This window comes from Lates calcarifer, unplaced genomic scaffold (assembly GCF_001640805.2).
Source record: "Lates calcarifer isolate ASB-BC8 unplaced genomic scaffold, TLL_Latcal_v3 _unitig_88_quiver_1495, whole genome shotgun sequence".
Classification (NCBI taxonomy): Eukaryota; Metazoa; Chordata; class Actinopteri; family Centropomidae; genus Lates; species Lates calcarifer.
The window spans coordinates 275-23660 of NW_026118072.1; the positions used below are offsets into that span (position 1 = coordinate 275).

The 23386-nt window shown below is 39.2% G+C and overlaps 1 protein-coding gene across 1 annotated transcript; it reads left to right on the forward strand.

The window, feature by feature from the left end:
- Nucleotides 1-2843: 2843 nt before the first annotated feature.
- LOC108880322 (calcium-dependent secretion activator 1) lies at nucleotides 2844-22995 on the forward strand (the record flags this gene model as incomplete). Its single annotated transcript, XM_018671791.1, has 7 exons — nucleotides 2844-2924; nucleotides 3277-3513; nucleotides 6606-6727; nucleotides 9515-9626; nucleotides 9725-9864; nucleotides 15414-15480; nucleotides 22888-22995. Coding segments are annotated over 7 exons (867 nt in total), but the record flags the coding sequence as incomplete, so codon positions are not given.
- Nucleotides 22996-23386: the final 391 nt, after the last annotated feature.

Here is a 23386-nt window from a genome sequence, read left to right on the forward strand (position 1 = left end):
CAAACGTAGCAACTAAGCCAAACATGAACACTGCTAAGAGTGTTTGTCACAACACATAACCAACCCAGGTACTGCTACAGGGACCTGAGAGTCACGCTAATAGTAGATGAAAATGAAGGACTCATGATGAAGCAGACAGAAACTCAGGAAATATTTTCATGACTTCTTTGAGATTATTTTAGGTAAAGGACAGCCTGCTGCTCTTCTTGGAGAGTTTAATCCAGGGTTGTTCAGTGGAGGCTGAGATTGGGACTTCAGTGACAGTGAAATTCAGTATTTTTCAACGTCAACATGAGAACAGAAAAGAAAACCATGCATGTCTTCAATCTGACACAATATGTTCACTGTCTTATATGTGTTTGTGTGTGCTGTCTCCTTTCTGGGTATCAGAGAGACAGGACTACATACATAGTATTGCTCTGCACACTTTCTGATTTTGTAAATTCTATGGTGGCATATCATGGTGTATGTATGTATGTATGTGTGTGTGTGTGGTGTGTGTGTGTGTGTGTGTGCGTGTGTATGTGGTGCATGCCTGGGAGACAGCAGTAACTCAAATGTGCTCCTCAGTCAGTGGTGACAGCAGGGGTGGGTGTTCTGGCAAGATGTTAATACAGCCAAGTGGGAGAAAATCAATGGCAGGGACAGACGGGTGAGAGGGTGTGTGTGTGAGTGTGTGTGTGTGTGTGTGTGTGTGTATGTGAGGCAAAAAACAATCCGACGCCTGTACCTATCCATTCTCTTTTTTCTATTTACCTGTCTACAATGCTACAATTACCAGTATGCAAAAGGATAAAAAATAATTTCCAAGGAAGCAAATAAGTCTAGTGACTTTACTATGAGTCCAGTAAAGTCAAGCGTATATAAATCTTTCAATAGTGATGTGGATACCTGTACTGAGCTGAGCTATGAACAACCACAACCATTCAAGCCAAACTGACCACTGCAAATGGTTCTTCATAGGTAAGAGCACAGCAAGGTAAAACAAGATGCTTACCTTGATGAAACTGATTTGTTGAACAAAAAGTGCTGAATGTGTTCATATCTTGGTTGTGTGGACTGTCTCATATTGAACAATAGCAATGCTGACAATGCTCCCCCCAACTCTGTGACAAATACACTGCATTTCTACAAAAATTTTGAGCTAATGAAGGCAAATAAATTCCAAACCATAGAGATTCTGCAAGTAATTACAAAAAATGAAGTACAAAGAGGCTCATTTACATCTTTAGTTTTAGTTTTAATACTTCACTAAATTGAGAACTTGCAGTGACACATTTGCACCGTGAAACTAATTTGGGAGAGGCCTTAGTAAATATTCCCCATGGAGTTGTCATAGTTGTCATACCTGCACTCTTTGCACCTGGTAGTAGTGAGCTTCACTTGAGGGGCAGAACCTGCACTGTTCAGTCCTCTGCTTTTGGTAACCCCACTGCTTCATCCCCAAACTGGCCTTATTCAAAAGAATGAGAGGCTTAAGTCAGAATTATAAATCCATTAGCATGGCTGTTGACACCCAGTCATATTAGCAAAGCCAGAATCTATGACCTAACTGACCTGCATTATGACCTCTACTCTCTAAGTGTTAAGTCCACTTTGCATTTTCAAAAATCTGGTGTTAACATGCACCACAGGGATCTCACTCTCTTGTGTGCAAAGGTGTGTTTCACGCACAAATGTACATTGGTTTGTGAAACATACCTTTGTACTCCAGATGCAGACACACACACACAGGTGTGTGACAACATTACCATTAACCTGCGCCAGCTCCTTTCTAATCAGCAGGCAGGGCTGCAGAGAGATTATTGATTCCATGGCCTAGGGAAAGAGCCACTGATGAACTGGAAAGGGAAGGTATTGACAGATGGTAGGAATAATATCCTCCAAGGGCATTTTCATTGAGATTATGGGTACAAGCAGGTTAGCAGGACATTGTCTCTTGAGGAGACGAATCATACATAAACACTGGACTACACAAGGTATTTTTTAAATGTGACATTAATACACTTGTCTTCAAACGTCATTACATGTGCACTGAGCTGCTAAACAGTAAATTCCTCTGGACTGTCCAAACAAAATTCTGGTATTGGCATGGTCGAGGTTGAAAATCCTCTTCAAACACACGTGACAAATGGTGACATACAAACTCTGTTTGATTCTTGTCCGTGTTCCCTCTGACAAACTGGATTTTACTTGTTCTTTAAATTCCCAGAACAGTTTTTCCCTCTGTTTTATTTATATATATATACCCCTTTAAATTTGCCACCTGCATGCTCATGTGTACACAAATGCACAATAAAACTGGGACCCACTCAAAAAGACATTGCTCTACTAGTGATCAAAAACTCCACAGGGTACTTTTCAAACACAACCACAAATACTGTGCATTAGTCATGCTTTTATGAGCAGATGTAGTCAGTCACAATAAACATTTGAAAACACATTACTTTGAAAGTACTGAAAAAAAATATTGGCAGGGAAATTTATGAACTCTAAGTTAATTACTTAAAAGAAAATATTACTAAGGCAGTTCAAACTCTACAGCAGCAGCTGAGTGATGATGTTTCCTCTGGGTCAGAATCTTATGTTTCTGCTTTTGGTCACTGACAAAACAAAGACATTTTTGGCATTGTTTATATTTTGGTTTTAGTTCAAGATGGTTGCCAATACTCCATCAAAAGCATTGTGTAAAGACAAGTTACACAGAAAAAGAGAAACGTTTGATTCAGTACAGTACCTTTATCTCGACTCTTCTTATCTGTTTTATTTGTTATAATTATTATTATGTAGTATATATTGTTGTGGTTCCATTTCAGAAGAACATTGTGTCTCTGTTCCCCTAGCTTGACAACCCTGATGAGCAGGCAGCACAGATCAGAAGAGAATTGGATGGACGCCTGCAAATGGCAGACCAGATTGCTCGGGTAAGGGACAAACGGTGGATGAATGAATGGCAGGCCCAGGCTTTTGACATTGATTCAATTTCACCACCTTGGTTTATCACTGTAATTCAGTTTGATTTTCATTTGAATGGAAAACATCTAACTTTGAATGTGTGAAATAATACCAATTCAGATTTTCTGTTTTGCATGATTATCTTACTTACTAATGTTTAACATGAGTTTAGATTTTGCTTACCTGAGAAGGTGGTAGGTCACAGTAAAACATTACATTGTAATATATTCTACAACAGTGTTACTTTGTTTTATGCGGTTATTTTGAACATTCTGTGGATAGTGCTCATTAATGAATTGGCTGTCTTCCTGCTTTGGTTAGCATGGTGGAAGGTTTCCCAGGTTTTCCTCCAGGGAGATGGAGGCAATGTACATTGAGGAGCTGCGATCTTCTGTCAACCTGCTGATGGCCAACCTGGAGAGCATGCCGGTATCCAAGGGAGGAGAATTTAAGCTGCAGAAGCTGAAACGAGGCCATAACACATCAATCATGGACATGGGCCAGGAGGACGAGAACACGTTGTCCAAATCTGACGTGGTTCTGTCCTTCACCCTGGAGGTTTGTCAAACAGTTTTTACTTTTTCTGTTACAGCAGTGGATATGGTAAAAAGATATAATTATGCAGACTGTCTGGGCAAACCAAAGTAAATTCTGTCCTGACAGTGGCAATACAGAAAACAAAAATGACTAATGACTAATTCTAATGGGAGCATGGATGTTATCAGACAGGTTAAAATACTTTTTACATTAAGTAACAACTTGTGTGCAGTGTGTACAGATTGGGTTGGTGCCTGACTTTCCAAAATAGAAATGGTACATCCTTTGGGGAGTATGAATATATGAGAAGAAATGTATTGCAGTCTGTCATTTACAGTTTAATATTTCTTCAGGCACAGAAGTAGAATAAGGAGAAGCTTTAGCAGCATATCAAGAAGAATGATTTGAACAGGAAATATGACTAGTGTGCAGCACAGACATTTTTATATAAAGTAATGCTTTGGTAACATTATTCCATTTTTAGAGCTAAAATAATAATATCTAAAATAATACCTAATGATGTTTAATTACTCCTTTGGATTGTGGACATGTGGATCACTTCAAACATAACAAGTATGAGGATTAAAAATAAATAAATCATTGATTTCCACAAAATTTAGAACAAGCCCCTCAAACGTAATTGATCCTTATATTTGACCCTGTGCCAGTGGAATACAGTGAGATTTGCTAAATTCATTCATTCATTATCTATACTGCTTATCTGTTAAGGATTGTGGGGGGGCTCGTGCCTGGTTTCACAGTTGACATTGGGCCAACACATATAGACAAACAAACATTCACACTCAAATTCACACCTTCGAGCAGCTTGCTGGAGTACCCGGAGAGAACTCACGCAGGCACAGGGAGAACATGAAAACTCTACACAGAAAAGCTCCAGGCAAACCAGGGTTCAAACCCAGAACCTTCTTGCTTTGAGGTGACTGTGCTAACCACTGCACCACTGATTTGCTAAATGTAAACTTAAATTTAATTAATGGACCAAAGATGCACATTGCATGTTTAGGAGCCCAAAGTGTATGTATACCAAAGACACACAAGGCATGTTTCAAACAATATGTTGGAAAGCTTCATGGATCACAGTTCAGTTAGCTCCTGATTGTCCAAAGCTGAGTATTTTCTGAGTGGGAAGAAAGAGTACAAATCATTTCAGATTTAGTCCAGCTTAACTCACCATCAAAAGAAAGGGAACAGGATACCACAAAAAACTCATCTGTAAAAGGTCACAAGGAATAATTAACATTTCTAACTTCAAAATTATTTGTTGTTGAACATGTTCATGATTCAAAATTATAGTTCAAATTAAACCTTTTGGTCAAGGATAACAACAATAAATGAAATAATCAACACTTGAGAACCTGTGATGATCATAGCACATTTATAGGTCCATCTGTTGAACATGAAAAGTACCTAGTGCCTAGTATCTCCTTAACATTAAGATGATAAATTACCTGTCCAAAACTTGAGCAGGCATAACAGTCCAGCAGCACCATGATTATTTTACTGCCTCACTGTTGATGGTTTCTAGCATCTCAGAGAAAAAAAGGCACTTTTCCATCTCTTCCAGTCTGAAAAACACAATGTGGGTGAGGTGGGAGAAATTCTATCTTTTGTACAATGAATGTTTTTCTTTAGCCTGGCAGCACCTGCCCACAGTTTGAGCATCTCTCTTCTCAGTAAACTTTTATTCAAGACAAGCTTCAGTTTCAGTAAGCCTAGACAATTCTATGAATGTAAACACTTCCTACACCTCACTGGACAAACTACACGGCAGCTACAAACAACTCAAGCTTTAACCAGTCAAGATTGAGTAGTTTGAGATAAACAAATGTAAATGCAAAACATTTTTTTTCTTGCAGAACATTCTTGAGTGGCTATGTCGCATGCTTCATGTTTGCAGTGTACATATTTTTCTGTTCTCTGCAGCTGCTATAGCATATTCTAAAGGTGGTGTCAAACAGGGCAACAGTGTAGTTTACTCTGTTCTCATCCTCCAAAACAACCAAAACTAATATATCCAGTAGCTTTGGAGACAGCAAACAAATAAAACACTTCTGCTGACTCAAATCCAAAGAAATAGTTACTGTGGAGGCTCAAACATTGATTACAGTTAACATACTGTCTTTGCTTGCTCTCTACAGTTGTTCTGTAATTGCATAAAAGCTGCAACATCTGTTTCTTTAGATCCCAGTTTGCAAACTAGAGAAACATAGTAGCCTTTGTGGAAATTCATTTTACATTTACAACACTATAGTTTAAGTAGTTTCTCACTAGTTCAAGAGTTTCAGGATGGCCTGTCACCTCATAGATATGTTCACAGATATGTTAAACTGACACAACAGCTTGTCTTTGACAGTATTTCTAGGTTGTATACTTTGTTAGTTAATGAAAGATAATCGAGAGTGCAAATAAATGAGTGATGATATCCTGGTGTATCAGGCCAAGTCCATGGTACTGAATGAAAACCACTACTTTCCTCTAAAACAGGCTTATTGTTTTCATTTAATTAGGTATTGAAATCCCAAACCTTAATGATAAGAAAGCAAACAAAAACAAACAAACAAACAAACCCAACAGAAAAGCAGTTCAATCACTTTTTCTTTATCGTGTTCATCCTGTTTCAGTTCAAAAGAATTGTGCAATACTGCCACCATCTGGTGCATATCTCAGCTAGGCTTGTAAATATTCTTGCTGCTTGGTGCCAAGCTCCAGTCTCTCCACTCTAACTCACTCTTTGATGATTTATTTAGTATTTCAACACAGCCAACCGCGTAATAGAGGTGTCAACATTGACATAGCTTTTTATGTTTATGCTTCATAAGTATAAAAAGGGATTTGATTTAATGCTTATATTTGGGCACTAACCTCAAATATAATGATCACACATGCAATTGTCTGACAGTATAAAGATGCAGTTATAGCTTGTCACTGACATCTACATCTGTTGTTTGACCATCTATATTGTCATTCAAAATATAGGAGACAACTCTGGCTTTATTTTCTTCGTTTTTCTAAGTTGCTGTTCTTGTGTTTGGCTATGTAAACTTATCTCTTTTCCCCTTTGTGTGTTTAAACTACATCTCTGTGTGCTGCAGGTAGTGATCATGGAGGTTCAAGGTCTGAAGTCGCTGGCTCCAAACAGGATTGTTTACTGTACCATGGAGGTAGAGGGAGGACATAAACTACAAACAGACCAGGCTGAGGCCTCAAAACCCACGTATGTACACTACACACGCGCGCACACACACACACACACACACACACACACACACACACACACACACACACACACACACACACACACACACACACTGTCATCTGCTAGTCAAATAGATGTGTATATCCTGAAGGCTTCTGTGTGTATTCAACATAAAATATGAATGCACTATGTAGTGTGGTTAGCATATAGCGTTTTAATGGGATTGTGTTGCCTCTTGTTGCTGACTCATATTTTAATTTAATGTGTGGTTGTGGTTGTTCAGGCGGGTGTAAATGGTCACCTGTTCTATATACTGACCACTGATACATGTCCACATCCTATGTCATTCAGCGTGCAGTCTCTATAGTCAGGGTAGTACTCTTTCAGCATTAGTTTTTAAGTGTGGTTTCAAGAATTGCATGTTCAATCAAGTGCTGTAAATCTCAGGCTGTGCCATCTCAGTGACAAACTTTATCGCACTTCCTCAGATGTGTTTCAGGGCATCAAATGAGAAAAGGCACTGTTATATGGAATCTGCCTAAATCATATATGAAAGTAGTAAGATGGATCAACTTTCGTTTGTCAGAAAATATGTTCTCAACAGTGTTTAGACTCAGGGGGTGAACATTTAATTTCATGATTCACTGAGGTAACAAAGCAGCTTTCCTGTTACATGATTATTTCCATAATTAAGTAGCAGTGCCAATAAAACTGACACAGCTTCAGTGTCAGATGTAAGACCACAGGTCACATCTCGTCTCCATGGTAGCCACTCATTCATTGTCTCATCTCTTACACTTCCTGTTTTTCTGATTCAGTCTTGTTTGTTACTGTTTAATAATTCAATCTGTTTCATCAGTACAGTTGGAGTAAGTGATGGGAAAATAGCTGACACGGGAGACCAGATCCTGGCTGGAAACATTGCTTTTCTCTGTCAACTTGCTTACATAAACACTCCAGAAGTGTAACAAAAATCTGACAAGGCCTTGTTTTCTGGCAGATGTAAATGGTCACCTGTATGTACTGACCATTGATACATGTGAAATTGCAAAAACCCAAAAGCTACATCTCAGACTCTACAGGCCTCAGTTAGCATGTTGAATGTTGATGACAGTACAATTAGATTAGATTAGATTAGATAGATACTTTATTAATCTGTACAGGAAATTCACAGTTCCAGCAGCATCAACAGACTTAAGATAAGAGGTCGAATGCATGCAATAAGTACTGGGAATAATAATAAAAACACTACTGATAAAAAACACAGTGAAGAAACTTCAAGTCCAGTGCAAAGTGCAAAAATTAGAAAAAGACTGAATAAGTATGGCTTGTTTGGAAGGATTGCCAGGAGAAAGCCTCTTCTTTCTAAAAAGAACATGGCAACATGGCATAGATTTGCAAAATTGCATCTCAACAAACCACAAGACTTCTGGAACAATGTCCTTTGGACAGACGCAAGTCCTAAGTGGAGATGTTTGGCCATAATGCACCACATTTGGCAAAAACCACAAACACCTCATACCAACTGTCAAGCATGGAGATGGAGGAGTGATGATTTTGGCTTGTTTTGCAGCCATAGGACTTGGGCACCTTGCATTTTTTAAGAAAATAAACAGTTTGCTATCTCAACACAAACCAAACCTTGATCTTAACAATCCAGACATTCTCATAATCACACTGATGGGTAATCATCTATAGTCAGCAGATATAGTCAATATTTCAGGAATATAGCAGTGACTTTGTCTAATTCACCACTAGCTACTAGTACTAGTACTACTAGTTAGGTAGCTTACTACTTTATAGTGTCCTTAAACAGAAAGACCTATGGGTTGTGTCACAGCAACTGTATTCATATTTTTCTGCAGTTGATGATTCTGGCAATATTTTTTCAATGGTGCCAGGCTGGGTTAATAGATGAAATACAGCTGTAAAGCCTATAGTTCTCTCCTCTGACCATCACTGCTTTTTTGAAATTTATCTGACTTGGCAGTGGTCATCCATTTCTCTTGAGTTTCTGTGTCCTCTGCTCAGTAGTGGATCTGAGTATAACATCTGAGGTGTGTGTGGGATGTTAAATTGATTTCTCCAGTGGGAACATCGTTACACTGCACAGCCACAGGCCTCCCAGCAACACCACTGCAAACAACAAAGAAACATATGGCAGTGCTGCACATGAAAAGCCCCAGCGGCCTCTTTTTCAACATAATAGATATCTGTTCACAGCCTTAATAGGCAGATGCAGGTGTGGCAGCATGCACTGCAACTATCTTATTCTTACTTCCTACCTTTTATGGGTTACATTCAAAAATATCTTAACATGAGGTATCCTCAAAATGGCACTGAAACTTCAATTAGGAGTCTCCTCTTTAGATCTTTTCCTAAGGCAGCTGAGAGCGGCTTTTACAAAGATCCGATATCAACATCTTATCTCCTTTGGAGGTTGATGTAGCACATATCTTGGCAAACAGTGCCTTATTTTCACATTTAGCAGACACAGACCACATCAGTATTTATTTGGGGTTGTCTCTCTGGCTGTCTAATGAATACATCTAATTTTCATCCTCATTTTAGCTCCCCTTTGGTCTCCATCAACTCTTGAGAAACATATGAGGCTGTTTAGCTGCTAAACGCTCCTGTATATTAACCATCTAGTGGCTAACTTTGTCTTCTGCAAGTTCTGGTTTAGCAGGGTCTGCTGTAATCAGCAGCTAAGCTTGTCACATGCTGACAGAGCAAGAGACATCATCTCTAACACAGTGCTTTCTGTGTTTGTGTGTGTGTGTGTCTGTGTGTCTGTGTGTGTAGTTGGGGTACCCAGGGCGACTTCACCACCACCCAGCCGTTACCTGCTGTCAAAGTGAAGCTTTTCACTGAGAGCACAGGAGTGTTGGCTCTGGAAGATAAGGAGCTGGGGAGGGTAAGTAATGACTACAACAATTTTGCTTCATCTAAATAATTTCACTCTCAGTTATCCTGCAAAGCTCACACACATTGTTGTCATATTATTATGCCCAGGTTGTGCTCCACCCAACTCCTAACAGTCCAAAGCAGTCAGAGCTCCATAAGATGACTGTATCTAAAGGGTGTCCAGACAGTGACCTCAAGATTAAATTGGCTATTCGCATGGACAAACCACAAAACATGAAGCATTGTGGGTAAGTGACAGTAAGATTCTGCATGCTTGTGACCCCAAATGTTGTAAAATTAGACACATATTTTGCCCAGCGTGATGCTAGTTTCATACAGTGGCAGTCTTCCTGTCCAGCTCCAGTCCATTGTTTTCCCATCTCAGTGTCCAAGGATATGTAGGCATTAAAATAAGGTGTGGTCAGGTGCATTGTTGGTGCATTGCTATCTTATTATCAAGATAGTAATATGTGCCTTCATAAGCGGGTGCACAATGCATATACTCTCTGTTTCTTACACAAACAGAGATGCGCAGTAAAATTCATGTTGTGTGTTGCATAATATTGCTATGTGTCATGGAGGTTTGTTGGACATAAGTGAGGACACATTACAGGGCATTAGGAGGTGTGATGCTTAACTGCATGTAACGATGCCAGTGAACCCAAATACACCAGCAACAAAATGGATGAGGCGAGATCAGCTGGCAGAATAAGTTGCCATATTTGCCATTATAACAATGATCCACCAAGGTGTGAGTGCACCTGGTTTTAAAAGGGAATGGGAGAGGGCACACTGATTGGTTTATTACATATTATGCTCAAAACACATTATTATTACATGATTAATATTGTTTTTGCATCTACATCCTATATATCCTTGCAGTCACATACAGACCTTAAACCTTATTTGCTTTCCTCATTATCCCCTGTCCTAGATACCATTGCATCTGTAATCACCTCTGAGCCCTGTGTGATAGTGTGTTACTGGAGGTGTGTTGCCTAAAAGATAATGTTTTGCTTCCCTCCTATGGTGACCAGCTGTTACTACACATACTTTAATTTCCATGACAGTAAAAGTTTTGACACGATTCATTTTTCTTTTTCTTTCTTTCTTTCTTTCTTTCTTTCTTTCTTTCTTTTCCTTTTCTTTTTTGGAAGGGTATGGCCTCTGCAACATTTTATAGCAGTGAACTCATAGGGGAACAATTCAAGGCCAAATTACACGATTTTGAATTATGTAACTGTCTACAGTTTAACTTGTGAGGCAATAGAGAATTTTAATGCAATTAAAGGCCCTTCTTACCCTTAATACACCCACACACGTTTTCTTTTTTTTCCTGATTATTACCTATGTCAGGTCTAGGTAGCATGTACAAGTCATCTCTTATTAGTTTTATTGCAGTTGTTTGGATTGGACAACTTATACAAGTGCCTCTTCAAAAGATATTGCGATTAGAGACTGATAAATGGCAGGCAGACATTAATACGGTGATTAATTGCATCTGATATGACAAGACAAGATACCAGCTGTGGGATACCAGCTGTGCTCATGAAGTTTAGTCACTGAGCCTCATATAATTCTTGATGTAGCTCTGCACTTATTAAGTGTTCATGGCATTTAAATTCTTACAAGGTGGACCCTGAGAATCACAGCCAGGGGTGAGGATAGTTTTTTCCTTTTGTCAGCAGCACTCATTTTGTGTTCTCCCTTCATTGTGAGAAATGTATTTACACAGCAAGTGGATGAACAAAAATGGACTCAACACACAACAAGTGATTTAGAGTAGGGACAGTGATAATTTGGCTTGATGATTGTTGAGGGGATAGTAGGTTTAGATGAGTGAGAGACAGAGAGAGAGAGAGTGTTATGTTATGAGTGTTATGTTCAAAAAGCAGCAATGTTTCTCAAGGGTATACTATGCAGTTAAATGTGCTATAGAGTGAATAGAGAGTGGGAGTGCTGTTAGCAGGACCAAAGTAGTGAATCAGAGAAATAATAATAATAATAATAATAATAACAATAAGAAGAAGAAGGAGAAGTTCCATTCTAAACAAGAAATAAACACACCTACACCTCTGCACAATCCTGCAGGAAAATGCCACACTGCTGGATTTTGAATGAATGCAGCCCCAGCTCAGCCCCACCTTTGGTCAAACAGACACAGACCTGCAGCACTTTATACATCCATGACACCGACAGAGAGCACAGGAGAGAGAGGAAGCAGAGATGTAACCTGGTTGCTACATTTTTATAGAGTCCCTCACAACCTGACCACTGTTATTGGCTGGGGAATACACACCCACTGCTCAGAGCCTGCAGCCCAGAAATGTCCCAAACACAGAAAAATAAGATAAAAATAAGAAAATGAAGGCAGAAGATAAATCTCTGCAGATAAATACACTGTTGCACACGGTGGTTCATACATAATGACTGAGAGGGATTATGTTTTTTATGGGTCCATACATTGTTTTGTTTTGTTTTGTTTTGTTTTTTTAAGGAAAATTCTGCATATTCTACCATTAATGGCTGGGTTAATAAATTGGAGAGTTAAAATCCTTGCTCTGTGTCCATCCAGAAGGCATTTAGAGGGTGGGATTTATCCATTTGATTATTAAATTCAATTGTTTTGGCCAAAACATACTGATGATAATGCTCCGAGGCCTCATTGTGCCTTGGATTTCTGAAAAGCTGTTAGTTTAATTATGGGTGGTGGTTGAGCTGAGGGATTTGAACCAAGTTGAGAGTGGTTAGATTGGGAATCACTGAGAACTCAAAGTCGATTTTTAGTAGAGATCTTTTTTATAGTAATCAGCTTAACACTGATATTTGAAATAAGCACAGTGCACTTCATTCTTAGGAGAGAAAGCCTGTTGTCATAGCTCTCTATATGTACACTCATCTTGTGCACACGAATGATCTCGTTCGCATATTTGACTATTTTGTGCGCACGTTTTAAAAAATGTGACCATTCCGGGGCTCCGTAGCTAGATTTCATCAAGACTCGACGTGCAGGAACCACGTGCAATCGGATTAACGCGACCTGTGTTCATGATGGCAGAAAGAGATGAGCCAAAAACGTCCAAAAAAGAAAAAAAAAAAAGAAAAGAAAAAAGAGAAAGAATTAGAAAAAGGCAACGCTGTCTTCAAATGAACGTATGCAACAGCTACGAGAGTTAGCATGTCTAACTTCGCTGAAACACACTACAGGCTTGCTACTGCGGAGGATAGCAATTAACTGGTTAACATCAGCTAATTTCCTCACTAACGTTACTTCAAGTTCAAAATCACGAAGCTTCTTTTTGAAACAGGACGCTGGCTTTCTGGTGTTTTTGAGATTGTGTTGCACGGGCATGGAGAGAAGGGGGAGAAGAGAAAGTGCGAGTGTCGCGCATGTGATCCAGGTAAACCTTATATTTTGTTCAATGCGAAAAAATGTGTTTTTCTTACCAGGCATTTCAGTATAACTCATTTTAGAGTTGTTAGTGCAATACCTTAGCTCTGAAAAGAGCTCTAAAGCGGTATTTGCACGTGTTTGCAAGTGTGTCAAGTCAAGTGTAAGTGTACTGATTTCAGATGTGGGACACACTCACCCATGGCGTGGTGGTGCATAAATGTGCACTTAAATGCTTGTGACTGCAAGTGCTGGAGTTGGACAGATTTTGAGAGTGTTCAGGATAAGTTCTCTAGGCGTTACTGAGAGCTAGAACACTGCTGCTCTTATTCTATAAACATTCAGTGGAGTCTAACTGTTACTCATAGCACCCCTGGACAAGTGTTACCACCATTTAATTTTCACTCAAACTCAGCTAGGGTGTCACTGGCATTGCAGTGTAGTGTGAGCACTTGAATCTGGCCAGCTTCAAGACAGAAATGATGATTAAGGTGTTCTTTGGTTTAACTATCCACCACATGATAATGTATGCCTGCAGTTCAAGGCTGCAGTGCTGTGGATTGGAAATAAAATGTTGCTGTGTTTTATACACAATGGTGCGCACTCTCCCTGCTTCACAGCATTGCTCCTCTGTCTAGCTGTCAGGAGCTGCATGTCCGTCTTCCACCCTCCCTCCCTCCCCTCCATATGCTTTCTTCTGGCGCCTTTGAGGAGGCTTCTGGGCTGCCCTGTAAGATGCCCACACTGCCTCCCTGTACCAGTGGTTCCACTCTGCACAGCACCCAGGCAGGGCCCTCATGTGTCACCTCAAAGATGGTGGTTTATATAGTACGACAGGCAGAGGCAGCTCTGGGAGGGACCGCGGGGAAAGGCAGACTGAGGTAGACTGAGGCAAACTCACCAGAGACACCCATAGCAAGGCTAGGAGCAGCAGAGGCAGATCAAACTGGGGTCTTCACCCTCAGATGTTCTTTTACAATAAAAGCCCTCTTCCCATCCGCCTCTTTCTGCATCATGTTTTCATGTCAAAATCTCAACACAACAAGCCTTAGGACTTACAGAGGACACGTTTACTTTAGTATGAAGCAAAGATTATATATAGCATGCTGACTGCAACATTGTGCTGCATTTCTGAATGAGATAACAAGAAAATAATCTGGGATGATTTTTTTTTGTTTTTGATCTTTTTTTGCTAAACTCATGAGTGTGACAAGCAATGAATGATTTCCAGAGAAACTAATCATATCATATTCTGAATTGCACAGAAATTACATAAGATTTAGCTTCACTTTGTGTTCTACTTCTTTAGTCCCCATTAATAATCATCACATCACGGGTACAGTTTCCCAAGGCCCTGATCCCCAGTCTATCATAGTGCTGACATGTAGAGACAAACAACCATGTCTTTGGACTGTGGGAGAAAACTGGAACCCTCTTGCTGAGGGGTGACGGTGCTAACCACTGCAACATTGCAACATTTGGTAATGTTGATGTCATCAGTATTACACTATTTTAAAATAAATGTATTGTGAATTATTTTTTTTATAATATTGGCCAACCCTAGGTATGAAAGTTAGGTAGCTGTGACAGTCACACTTCTTGCTGGTTCATCTTGGGAACACTGAAAGCTTTAGAATTGGTTTTATTCTCTTGCCCTGATCTGTACCTCACCACCATTTTATCATGGAGGTCTACAGAGAGTTCTTTGGATGTCGTGGCTTGGTTTTTTACCTGACATGCAGTGTGGATTGTGTGTCTTTGTAAACTGTGCCCAGTTGTAGCAGTAGGACAATCAAGTTCTAGACACAATCAAGTTCTAGACACATCTCAAACCAAGAGAATGCATTTACATCTGAGATTTAAGTTTAAATTTTTAATAAATTTGTAAAAATTCAGTTTTCACTTTGTCACGATGGATCATTGAGTGTGCGTTGATGGGCAAAAATGGCAATTTTATCAATTTAAAATGAAATCTACAACTCAATAAAGTGCAAAAAGTGAAGGAGTCTTAACACAAGTCACGTGGTTTATAGGCACACCTAAATGGAACATCAACACTGCTAGTTTCATTAATTACACCTATGTTGGGTAAGTGTCAGCTTAGACAAAAACACCAAATAAAGAACAGGACAATGAGATGTAAAATCTGTAATGCTCAGAGTTTTTTAAAGAAGCGATGTGACTGGTTGCAGTAATAACATTTTACCAGGAGATGTCAGTAAATGCTTAACACTACCACCTCATACATCCTTTCTGTAGATTTGTCCTAGTGCATCAGAACTCCTGGCAGTCCTGGCAAAGCAGGAAAAAACCCCAAAACGCTTGATTCAGCTGCATAAAGGTCACACTGAGAAATCTCTGTTAATGTTTATTTTGTCTAAATTACTGTTTGTTTGCATCCCACAGATATCTTTGGGCCATTGGCAAAAATGTGTGGAAAAGATGGAAGAAAAGATTCTTTGTGCTGGTTCAGGTAAGCTCAGATAATACAGTCATACTAAACTTGTTTTATTTCCTACAAGATAGGAAGTCACACAGTGTATTATATAGTAAAACAACCAACCAAAAAAATTGATTCAGTATATACAGTGGTCATATGAGGTCTTTTGAATGCACAGTGGCATCACTAAAGTGTTGAGGTTTCCCAGGTATGGAAAGAAATGTATTTCTAATGAACTTGCACTCATTATGGCTGTGACAGCTGTAAGTCTTCATGCAGTAAGTCTCTGGATCCACCCAGAGTCTTTTCCTATGCAGATGGGGTCGCTGAAGGTTTACTGGACTGATATTTTGATCTTTGTCTAATACAATTTATTAAGATAAATGAAATAGTTTGAAATGTAGCATTAGAGCATACTGAACATGACATCATGTGCAACCAGGACTGAAGTTCTTTCTAATCAAATTAAGGTAGACGGAAAATAACTTGTTTATGTTGTTATATGTTGTCTGTTACACTGGTAAGCAGTTTACCCAGTGTGACCAAGTAATACAGTCAGATTGTCCAAGTTCTGGCACAGGTTTGGATGTTTCACCAAACAAGTTGTTGAAGTCTTTTCTTTCCCCTCACAAATTATGACCACTTCTTGAACCAGCAATTGCTTTTGTGTAGAGAACTACAAAAGAGTCAGGACAGGTTGAGGTGATAATTTCATATTTGTAGTGCCATTAATATCTTACAGCGAGAGTGTCCACAAATTGTCATGTTTTCTTGATCTTTGCTCTCTGTTAGAATTTTCAAGCGACAAGATCAAATTTTTTGACTTAAGTGAACGCATAGCGAGCTCCATAACCTGATCACACCCAACCGAGAACCGTGGACAGCCTTCAACATGAGCTCTGCTTTATGGCTATAATATTTTCATTGGCCACATGTTATGTGTGCAGCGAGAAAGAGAGATGCAGCCAAGCTGTCTTCTTTTGGCTGTCAGGGGAATGATGGAGAGGCCAAGCAGGCTTTTGTCAGGAGATGGGGGTGGGGTGTGTGCGTGTGTGTGCGTGTGTGTGTGGAGAGGTGGTGGAAGCGGCCATTTCCTGGTGGCTCTGCATTAGGAAGTGGGCAGCAGGCGGGGGGTGGTGGTGGTGGTGGGGGCAGGGGGGTGGCCTGTCTCTTGTGCACTGGAGAGGATATGTCTCAGAGCTACAAGTTGACAGGGGATTGACAAAGTCGAGTGAACACTAGCTGGCCTAACACTCGCAGCTAGAAAAGCCTGAGCGCCGCCAACTTGAAGCCTTTCATTTGCTCCCAGCTAAATATATAGCAAGTGACAAATAAACTGGTCAATAAACTGCACACTCGTGTATGTGTATGTGTATGTGTACGTGTATGTGTATGTGTGTGTGTGTGAGAGAGAGAGAGAGAGTGGGTAGGTGGTTGGGTGTGTTTGCTTGTATGTCTCTCTGTGTATGAGCATGGATGTTTGTTTTGAGGAGCAGACACTATCTGGTTCACACTGTGTGTTTGAGGTTGCATTTTAGAGACAGCTCCTACAAAGTCTTGTAAGTAAGTACTGACTGTTGACGTTGCTCATGTTGTCTTTATCACTTAAAACCTTAAATGGATCAAAAAATATTAATTAACTTGATTAATATATTTTGTAATGACTGTCTCAAAATACAACCCTGAGACACCCCTAACAAAACAATACAGAATTTCAGAGTTAGTTTTTTTTCTGAGTTACAATGTGTTTTAGAGAAGATAAATAATAAAGAATAAATCAGGAATAAAGAGATGACCATGCAAGTTAGAAAGATATTGATGGAACAAAAATCAGATGAGAGAGATATAAAGGTTGGTTTAACGCTGGTTTAACAAACTCAACAGTTGGGTACAAAAAGCAGGTGCACACAGGAAAAGTAGAATATTGTAGTTTACAAGCTGGTAGACTGAGGTCTTGTGGGAAAAAAACTCTTTATGCCTGCACAGCAATTAAGAATGATCTCCAGGTCAGTGGTAAAGAGAGGACTTGAATATGACCATAACCTCGGAGGATTTAGAGGTATACGGGAGCTTTCTGTGCTCAGACTCAGACAAATGCGTCAAAACCCAGTGGATGATATTTCATCATTTAGCAGGCTGAGTCAATCACCTGATCTCAGTCAGACTGAGCTGCATCCCAGTTTTTGAAGAGCAGGCCAGTGAGAGCTGAAGGTGGCTGCAGTGAAGCCTGGGAGAGCACCAGCAGGGAAGATACAAAGACTCTGCTGATGTCTGTTGGTTGAAGACTTCAGGCAGTCATTGACAGCAAAAGATTTTCCACAAAATTTTAAATATGATTTTATTTGACTTCATGTATATCTGCCCAGTTCCGTTTGAACCTTTGCAATCTGGGCACAATGTGTTAAAAGGGCTGTATCTCTCACACATTTCTTTCTAAAGCTGAGATTTGGCACTTTAATATGAATTACAGTAGAATAGGATAGGATAGAAATACAAAGATATACAGTCCTTCACCTTGGTTTCTTCTAATGTAGATAATGAACACATGCATATGCTATTTCAAACAGCAGGTACATAAGTAGTAGAGTCCTTATCTTAAGAGCGAGAAATATTTTAGGGTCAGAAAAGCTTGATTGACTAATCAGAAAAAAATATAAATGTGTAATCAAAGCAGCTAGCGTAGGAGGTGTCACTTTTGTATTAGATGTGTCTGATTATGTCAATAACTGTGAAAGACAACTTTCAGATTCCAATTTTTTTTATTAGAAATTATCCAGTAATCCTACTAATGTTATATTGATACCACAGGAGGGCGGCACTGAAACTACCATATGATGTATTTGCTGGTTAAATGTGAAAATGAAACACCTTTAAACTCACGTGTCGCAGCCTTTTCTGAGATTATACCCTCCCGTAATTATTTTACTTTTACAGATGATTTTTTTTTTTTTCAATGATTAAAAAGTATTTCAGTGAGGAAACACAATCACACTAGTATCCCTGAAAGAAATGCCTTGGTGATTACACAGTTCTAAATACAAACAAAGGTTACAGCACTGTTACTTTTTATTCCATGAACTTAAAAAATGAAACAAACTGTATGTGCAAAAGCTTGGGCACAAACTGTCATCAGTTGACAATTGTTAGAAACAGCTGTTGACCTGCTTTACCAGCCTTAATGAATTAATTAAAGACTAATTAATTAATTAATAGTAGCAGCCAGTGGTAGCAAAGAGCATGTTGTTAACACTTAGTTGGCAGCAAAAGCAGCCTACTGCATTCAGACGTCACAGACACCAGATTGTAACCACCTTTCAAGAACATATTAAGAAAATATAATAAGAATGAAAAACTCTGTTAATAATTAATAATTGCTCAGCAAATTCCAGGTTAACAGGAATGGCTCACAGAGCCTTTTTTTTTAAAGAAAGCTAAAAGAAAAATATGAAAACAAAATCAATCTTACTATGTGCTAATAATGGTATACACACATGTATGATTGTATGCCCATTTGTTCATGTCATTATCCATTTTCATTTGTTTGGTACATTCAAATACTTGCTATGAGCTAGTTTTAGGCTAAGTTTCTTGTTAATAAAATGTACAAATGCACCAATCAGCCACAACATTGAAACCATCAATCATTTCCTCCCTCTGTCTCTTCTCATTCCTCCCTCTGTGTGTCCATTCTCCCTCTTTCCTTTATCTTCTACTTCTGCCTCATTTTCCCATCCTCCCATCTTTCTTCTCCCTGTTATTTAGCACTTGCCTGTCACCTCCTCCTTCCTCATCTGCCAGCCCTCCTCTCTGTCCTTAAATAACCCCTCCTCCTCTCCCAATCCATTAGTTCATAAGTACAGTGGTTGTGGCCTAAGTCGCCCGTCCTCAGAACATCCAGGTGTGTTCATGGTGGACTGAATGTAGTCACACATTTGTATACATCTTTCCACATCTGCCCATATCTGTCTTTCAATTCAGTTCACTTCAGTTTATGTCAGTTCATTTCATTTTAATTTGGCTTATTTCACCTCATTTTTAGTTCACTTCAGTTCTATTCATTTTATTGAGATCACTTCATTTCAATTCAATAGGTTCAATTCTATTTAATTTTTATGTCAGTTCCGTTCAGCTCAGTTCATTTCAGGTTAATTCATTTAATTAAGTCAAATGATTTTAATTAATTTTAATTCATTTCAGACTAGTTCACTACAGTTACCTTCAGTTTGATTCAGCCCATTTCAGCTCTGTCAAATTAAACTTAAATTCACTCCAAAGTCAAATCATTTAAATTCATTTCCATTCAATTAATTTAAAATGAAGTCTTTAATTAAGCTAACAGTATATATTTCTAGTAACAGCATAAATTCTCTGTTTCAAACCTATGTATATGTATGTGTATTTTTGGATCTTATTGAAAATACCACCCCATGTCAGGGTTTAGATAGAAAGTTTTGCTTTTGGCCTCTAAAGTTTGTTTGTGAACACACATGCCACATCCAGCAAATCATCTCCAGGATTCATATCCATGTGTTTCCTGTGATGATGTGAACATAAACGACTGCAGCAATCCCCTTCACTCTCTCTTCCTTTTTCATTCTTCATCGCTGTCTCTCCATCTCTCCTCTCTGTTGACTGACAGCTGAAAGAGCGAGAGGGGGAGACAGAGAGAGAGAGAGAGAGAGAGAGAGAGAGAGAAAGAGAGACTGGGAGAAAGGAAGCTGGTGTTTTGGGGTATGGGTATAAGGGGGGGTCGGTAGTTTAGACTCTGATTTGCCTTTGCGGTGTCCTGGAGGCCAGGGAGCTGCTGGAGAGTTGGTGCGGTTCCCTCCATCCCTTACTTGGCCTCAGGTCTCATCAGTGCTGTCGTGAGGAATCTCATTTGTCACACACATGGAGGGAAATCCAACACACACACACACACACACACACACACACACACAGTGCAGCTGCAGCTAAAGTGAGAGCTGCCACTTGCAGCGGCAGAGGTGGCGACAGCACCGGATTGGCCAGGCCTGGTGATTTGTGACGACAGGCTGGTATGACTGGCAGCTACAGTAGCAGGAGGCCAGCTACAGCTAGTAACAGAGTGTCACTACACTTCCTTTTACCAGCACATGGAGCAGTGTCAAGACCACAGGTACTAACCCAAACCACTAAAACCACCAGTTCCACTAATTATTATTATGATATTTATATCATTGAATGTGTAAAGCCCTATGAGTTTCAAGCACAGGTTACACTACATTTCGCAATACGAAAGTGTTGGATGGAACAAACAGTTCTCTGTAGTTGTCCTGATGGTGGCACTAAAGTAGAACTCGGGGTCATTCAAATCAAAAGTTCATCCTCTGGGAGCATGAAACCTTACAGCTGAAGTGGTATGTTTTCTGTGTGAAAGTGGAGTTTTTAGGTGATGGTGACACACAAAGAAAGGCAAGGGATATGCTAAATACATTAAAGTAATACTTGCTAACTAGCAATCAACATATTTAATTTAAGCACCTTTAAACCTGGATCTTTTCTAGGACCTTGTGTTTTATGGATGACATACTATAAAGCTTGAGCTTGTAAGAATGTTGTAGGTTCAGCGCTGCTGTGTCTCAGTACAACCTCACAGAGCTGCTGGTATGACTGTAGTTTTGCATGTTTCTATACATACCACGTTTGGGGTTATGTGTATGCAGGTACGTTCCACACATGCGCACTTGAAAGAATGATGCTTATCTTCTGACAACATGAGGAAGAGCTTCTTCAGAATATGACCAAGCATGTGGAACACAGTATATACAGTGCATACAGTGCACAAAACAAGCATCCAGCTTACTTCTCTGGTGCATGCGTAAGGTGTACAGCCCACAAGATGACAAATTTTAGGTTTCTGACCTTCGCGCACATGGACACATTTACAGTTTGTCACAGACTTATACAGTATATGCTACATGTAATATGCACATGACAGTCCTTCAAACAGAAACGTGAAATGAAACTCAATGGGCAGCGTTGAGTGTGGGGTTAAAGAGATAGATCTATATATAGCACCATCTAAAAGTGTAACACAGATGTTATAATGAAAATTTAAAAAAAAATCTGGATTGCTAATTGCTTAAAGATGCAATATCCAAACTGCAGCAGCAGTTAATTCATCAAAACTTCACTACTACTTCTGGTATTCACTATTGTATATTCATTATATCATTATTAATAAGGTCATCCCGGATTTTGGAAGAGAGGATTTTAGTCCTGTGATGCATTTACATGCGGTCAGATATGTGCGAAAAACAAAAGACCTGTTTTGCGAGTAATGCACTGGCAGCTTTTAGCGTTGGAAACATGTTGGGGGGGGGATGTTAATGATAAACATTTCATATGTATTGTTATGTAATTTTATATCATTTAAACATTTACAGACTTTGCTTAGATAAAGTTAGTTATATAAGTCATGTTAAAGATTTCAGGTGTTTCTAATTCAGATGATTGTTGTTTTGCTCAATTCATCTTGGTCCTGACATGTTGTATTGGTCTCCTGGAGAGAGATTGAAAAGATGTGCCTTGACATGGCTTAGTGACATGACTTCACATATCTTTCTGTGTGAAATTGGAAAATATGACATTTCTCTTATAATAAATATGTCTGTCTAAATATGATTTTTTAAATTATTATTTAAATATTTATCTCTAAAATGTTTATATTTCATTTGGACGTAAGGTATTAATAAAAGGAGACTGATCGTCTGTGCTGCTGCTTAGTCTGACCCATCGTTCTATTTTACTGTCAGGTGACCTCTAATGGAGGTGGTAATAATGATGGGAGAAAAGGAAGGAAGTCGGTTGATATAGTATGAGGAGAAAAGTTCACATTAGGAGGAGGCGGAGGGATGAAGTGGATGGATGGGCCACACAGTTCCCTTGTGAAACCAATAATGGATATTGTTTCTTTTATCTGTGACCATTCTACAGCCTTAATGATGTTTTTATTGTTGTAATGAAGATCCTTTAAGCTTAAGGAAGTACTTATTTTCAACTCAAACCATGATATTTTCCTATACCTAACCAAGGTCAACTTTTTTTATGCCTAAACCTAAACAAACCATAACCATTCCATCCGCCTAACTGTGTGTTTATAATAGTAACCATGGTGGGACATGTTAGAGAGCAGAGACAAATTACCTATATAGTTGTTGAGGTTGGAGGGCTTGTTTTTAAAAAAGTATTGCAATGACAAAATGTCAGTAAAATATTGAAGTTAATTGTAGCTGAAGTTTAGAGAGGTGTGGTGTATTAATTACTGATACATTTTTTAGAAGACGTTTTTACTCTGAGGGACAGTTAGAACTGAGGAAGGGATTTGTAGTATAGTGTGATTAACAGCTGACATATATAATGTATTCTCCTGTCATTTGACTGATGAGCCAACATGTCTTCTCTATGTGATTGGTGCAGGTGAGTCAATACACCTTTGCCATGTGCAGCTACAGAGAGAAGAAGGCTGAACCTGTGGAGCTCCTGCAGCTGGATGGCTACACTGTGGACTACACTGACCCCAGCCAGGTAACAGTAACTACTTCACACAGCTGTGCAGTACATGAAAACAAGCAATTCAGATGAAGGAAAAGTGTCATAATATTAGGTGCAGATTTGTTGTTAAAGCCCCGACACAGCTGTCGTCCACCCACACAAATATGGCACACACTTAAAGTGGCAAGAAAAGATACCCCTATGGAAATCAGGTTTTCTGCACTAATTGGTTATAAAATGTGATCTGACCTTCATCTAAGTTACAGGTATAGACAGATACAATGTGCTTAAGCTAATAATGCACAAACAATTCTAATCTTTTGAGTTTATTGAACACACTCATTTGACGCGAGTCCTGATGGGGAAAGTAAGTGAACTCTTGGACTTTATTATTGATCAAACCTGATGTGGCAGCCATAACCTC